At 55.2% G+C, this 5,166-nt stretch overlaps 1 protein-coding gene across 1 annotated transcript; it reads left to right on the top strand.

Annotated features, from left to right (window-relative positions):
- Positions 1-1,328: 1,328 nt before the first annotated feature.
- On the top strand, positions 1,329-3,431 carry ASCL1 (achaete-scute family bHLH transcription factor 1). The gene is made up of 2 exons (XM_030453579.1): positions 1,329-2,043; positions 2,276-3,431. The coding sequence occupies exon 1, from the start codon at positions 1,368-1,370 to the stop codon at positions 2,019-2,021; it is 654 nt and encodes a 217-aa protein (XP_030309439.1). The 5' UTR covers positions 1,329-1,367; the 3' UTR covers positions 2,022-2,043; positions 2,276-3,431.
- The last annotated feature ends 1,735 nt before the right edge of the window (positions 3,432-5,166 follow it).

Below are 5,166 nucleotides of genomic sequence, written 5' to 3'. Positions count from 1 at the left end.
GAGGTACGGACTCCCCCGTGCCGGCGCTGCGGGCACGGCGTTCCCCCCTTCCGAACCAGAAGCAGGTGCCGCTGTGGTGTCCCCCAGCCCTCCAGCGCCCCGCAGCAGAGGCTGCCCCGCACCTCTCCGTCCCTCGGTCACCCCATCCTCTCCCCGCCGCCGCCGCGCACCCACCTCCGCTGGGAGCGGTAAGGACGCGGCAGCAAACGGCACCCGGGCACCCCCTCCCCGGGCAGCCCCCTACCAAATTTCCCTTTCTCCCGCGTATATCCCCCACCACCCACCCCACCACCACCCTAAATTCATCCGTCCTACCCCACACACCCACCCGCACACCCGCACACCCACCCGCAGCCCCTTCCCCGCGCCGCCCCACGCGCCCCGCCGGCTCGCGCGCCCGCCGCCGCCCCGCGCGGCGCCCCGGCGCGGGTGTTTGCTCAGGGCCGGGAGCGCGGCACGCGCCGGGCGCACGCACTTGCAACAACAAACCCGCGAGGGAGGGGGGGAAAGGAGGGGGGGAGGGAGAGAGAGGAGGAGGAGGAGGAGGAGGAAGGGGGGGGGAGGAGGAGGAGGGGGACAGCGGGGAGGGGGCGGGGAGGGGGCAGTGGGGAGGGAGGGGGGGACACAGAGAGGGGCGGGGGGAGGCGGAGCTGCGCAGCGTCCAGCGCGTGTGCGCCGGGGGCCGCGGGGGGGTGCGTGTGTGTGTGCGTGTATGGGTGTGTGTGTATGGGTGTGCGTGGGTGTGGGTGTGTGTATGCGTGCCGCCCCCCCCGCACACACCACCACCACCCCCGTGCCAAAAAGGCGGCAGTGCTCCGCAGCCCGCAAAGCCGGGGAGCGTGGAAGGCGCAAGGTGCAGGGTGTGCGTGTGTGTATGTGTGAGCGGGGGGGGGGGACATAGAGAAAGGGGAGGGGGCGGCCGGGGGGAGACCGCCCGTGTGTGTGTGTGTGTGTGTGTGTGTGTGTGTAGGGGAGGGGGGGGGCTAGCCCCGTCCGCCCCTTATAAGAGACACAATCCCCAGCCACTTTTTTGCAAAAGGGGCTTTGCAAAGCAGCCCGCGCACACGCGAGCGCCACGAGCCTCCCCGCGGCCGCCGCACGGAGGGCGAGAGGGAGGAGGGGGGCGGGCAGAGCCGCCCGCCATCCTCGCCCGCCCGCCCGGCTCCTCCGCCCGCTCCCCTTGGTAGCCGCTGCCCCTTTCCCCCTGCCTTCCGTCACCTAGCTCACCTTTTTTTTCTTTAAAGCGAACGTCGCTTCGTCTTCTTCTTTTTTTTTTTTTTTTTTTTTATTCAGATCTTTCTTTTTTTTTTTTTTCATTATTTGGCGGTGGGAGAACGGGGACCGTCCGCCGCTTGTAGGACGCGCCTATGGCCAGCGGCAGCCCCGCCAGGATGGCCAGCGCCGCCGGGCAGCCGCCCTTCCTGCAGCCGGCCTGCTTCTTCGCCGCCGCAGTCGCCGCCGCCGCTGTCCCCCCTCCGGGGCCGCCACCAGGGGCGCCGGCGCCGCAGCTGAGCCCGGCGGGCGGGCAGCCCTCTCCGGGCGGCAAGCCCTCGGCCACGCGGGCGGCCAAGCGGCAGCGCTCGGCCTCGCCGGAGCTGATGCGCTGCAAGCGGCGGCTGAACTTCAGCGGGTTCGGGTACAGCCTGCCGCAGCAGCAGCCGGCGGCCGTGGCGCGGCGCAACGAGCGGGAGCGCAACCGGGTGAAGCTGGTGAACCTGGGCTTCGCCACCTTGCGGGAACACGTCCCCAACGGCGCCGCCAACAAGAAGATGAGCAAAGTGGAAACGCTCCGCTCCGCCGTCGAGTACATCCGCGCCCTGCAGCAGCTGCTCGACGAGCACGACGCCGTCAGCGCCGCCTTCCAGGCCGGCGTCCTCTCGCCCACCATCTCGCCCAGCTACTCCCACGACATGAACTCCATGGCGGGATCTCCCGTCTCTTCCTACTCCTCCGACGAGGGTTCCTACGACCCGCTCAGCCCCGAGGAGCAGGAGCTGCTCGACTTCACCAGCTGGTTCTGAACGCCGGCCGCCTCCGCGGCAGGTGGGTATGCGCCCGCGGAGGGTAGGGGTGCCGCGGGATGGGGGAGGCCCTGTTGTCGGGACTACTGGGCCGGGGGACGAAAGGTGGCGAGGGGTGCAGGCGCCGGGGGAGGGTCCGCATCCGGGTGCGGTGCCCCCCCCAGGCTCCGGCCGTCCCGCGGTACTTACGAGCGGCTCCGGCGCTGCGCTGATCCCGGAGCGACTCTGATCTCCTCTTTCTTTTATTATTACAGGACAGTTGCAAAAGGGAAAAAAAGAAAAGTGACACCCATCCCCCAAAATAAATCACACACAGGAAGACTGACAAAAATACACCCAGGAGAAAGAACCTGTTGCATGTCCCTCTCCCCCGCCGTCGGAGGGCGGTGCGGGCACGTCTCTCGGCGGGCGGGCACAGCGCTGCGATGCGCGCCGCGGGGGCGGTCGGGGCGGCCGCCCCAAGCCCTGGCCCTTGTCCGGTCGTTGCACTCCGTCGTGCCGCCACGGACTGCGCACCGGCGGAGCGGACATCCCGCGGGGAAGCCGCAGGGAAGGGAGCTGCGCTCTGCGGCCTGCGGAGGAGCTCTTCCCCCTTCTCGGCTGAAAGGCAGCCCCCTCTCCGCACCCCACCGAAGAGTCAGAGACTCGGCGTTCATCATTCTGTGGACAAAGTTAGTTCCTCGATGTTTGTGGAGGTGTTGAAATTAAGCTATGCTGTGCTCAAAGAAGCCCCTGGAGCTCGTTTTCCCCCCGAGCCTCTGCCTCCCTTCGCGCCGAGCTTTCCCTCTCGTTTTCGTCATAGAATGCTTCCAACCCATTTTTTTTCCTTTTTTTTTTTTCTTTTGTGAATTTTTTTATTATAAGAAAATCTATTTGTATCTATCCTAACCCCTTTGGGGATATATTAAGCTATTTTTGTACATAAGAGAGAGAGATTTATAGAGGTTTTGTACAAATGGTTTAAAATGTGTATATCTTGATACTTTTTTTAATATGTAATGCCTATTACCTCTTCATGTTTAGACTTGTAGTCGACGTTACCTTACAACTGCCATTTTTGTATGTGGTTTTGTAAAGGACTTGGATTTCCTCCAGATGTACTTTAGCACCAACGTGTCTTACTTTATAGAAACTTTGTTAATGTATTAATAATGTTATTAAACAATGTTCAAAGTGAACAAAAGTTTATGCAGCTATTGTCCAAACGCAAAATGGTAGCCATTTGTTTTTATATGCTGCCTTTTGGAAAAAAAGCAAAACAAAACAAAAAAACGAACCCACAAGCAAACAAACAAAAAAATCCCTATTGCCACTGCCTTTTCTTACTGTTTTATTACAAACTCACAAAGGTCCTGTATAACCCTGTTTTATACAAATTAGTTTCGTAATAAAACTTTTTTTAATGAAAATGATCGGCTGCCTGCTGCATGCATTTTTTTTTCTTTCTGCCATTGACAACGATGAATGTAAGGACAAAATGTTAAATGATGTTATGCCTGAGCTAAGCTTCAGATTAAGTGTTTGTATCTGATGGATGTAACATATATATCTTTATCTATCTCTATATAAATACGCAAATACCTAGCGGTATCACCATTGTTTTCTTGCCCTTCTGGGTTGCAAATGTGTACGCAAATCAAAAGGCGAGGGGATGATTAATGATTGCATTGTCCTTCCTGAAATCACTGCACATTAAAGAATTCCCCCCAAAGCCCAAGTCATAAAAAAGAGGGCGCTCCATCCCGCGTTTCGGCAGGGTGACCCTGGCCGCCGAGGCTCTGACCCATCGGGGCCGAGAAACACAGGGGAAGGAGGGCACCTCCACCGAAAACACCGGCTACAGTGTTGCCTCTGCAAAGACAGCGGCTGATAAATAAAACCGTCGGAAGAAGACGAGAAGCGACCAGCGAAGGGTGGTACAAATAAATAAATAAATAAATAAAGTAGTAGAAATGGGTGGCAGCTTAGAGACACTGGTCTTTCTAAGCTTGTTATTCTACCCAAATAGCGTGATCTGCCTGTAAAAGTACCCAATTACTAAGACTCAAAAAGAAAATGGACTCTTTTCCCCCCTCCCAGCCCTCTTTTTTTTTTTTTTTTTTTGGCTAGCCTGCTTGTTGTCAGTTAGCAAGGACGTGACTAGAATTCGCCTTCTCCTTTTCGCCTGGCTCCTGCATCACTTGCAAATTCAATTTGCGTGCACCAAGCCAAGCGGAAAGCAAAGCGCTATGCACATCTCACAAAAAAAAAAAAAAAAAAAAAAAAATCAACAGCCTGGGGAGAGCCAGTGTGCTCTACGGAGTTAAAAAAAAAAAAAATGAAAAAAGAAAAAGGCTCCCTCCGTTATAAGCGTGCCGTCGAGTTACGAAGGATGCGCTATTTTTAAAAAAGAGGAGGGAAAACTTCGGTGGTGGAGGCCCCCGGAATGTTCTCTGTGTGTGTATGTGTGAGAGTAACTGAATATTAGCACACACGCATATCCATAGGTGGATATATATACGTGTGCATATCAATGCAGAGTCCTCTCTGCGCTGCTTTAAAAGAACACACTCATTTGCCCCTTCACCTCCTCCCCCCACGCACTGAAATGATCAATACGTGATTTAATCGGGGGAGGGGAGGGACGGGGACGGGACACGCCGGGGTCACGAAATCCCTCATTACTTCAGCACAAACACCCATTGTTTTAACTGCTCGTGGAACTAATGTTTAGTTATGAAAATAATAACCGTTATATGCCTCCATCCGCTCTCCCTTTACAGCATCTCCTTTTTTATTTACCCACTTTTGCAAGCGCGTAGATAAGGTATGCAAAGAAAGTGTAGCCAGTAATTTATAGCTATGAATATAACATTAGGATAATGTTTCATTCTGTTACAAAGGCGAAATTTCTCTTCCTTGTGTAGACAGGTGTTCTTTTTTGCTCACTTCTGAATAGTAAATATCCAGACTCATTAAACTAAAGGCGAAGTTACGCTGTTGTTCGCTACAATGTATAAGGCAGGCTCAGAAATTCACCACCTCCTCCTTCCTTTTTTCCCCTCAGACCCTCTCCCCCCAACCCAAAAAAAAAAAAAAAAAAAAAAAAAGAAAAAAAAAAGGAAGAAAGAAAGAAAACACACACACACAATTTTACTGAAGATAG

The sequence above is a fragment of the Calypte anna genome, chromosome 1, assembly GCF_003957555.1.
Source record: "Calypte anna isolate BGI_N300 chromosome 1, bCalAnn1_v1.p, whole genome shotgun sequence".
In the NCBI taxonomy this organism is placed as follows: domain Eukaryota; kingdom Metazoa; phylum Chordata; class Aves; order Apodiformes; family Trochilidae; genus Calypte; species Calypte anna.
Note: the sequence above shows the minus strand (reverse complement) of the source record. Positions and strands in the feature narration are given on the sequence as shown.

Excerpts from the sequence above, each read along its gene's own strand:
- ASCL1 (XM_030453579.1), top strand. The coding sequence starts at position 1,368 with ATGGCCAGCGGCAGCCCCGCCAGGATGGCCAGCGCCGCCGGGCAGCCG.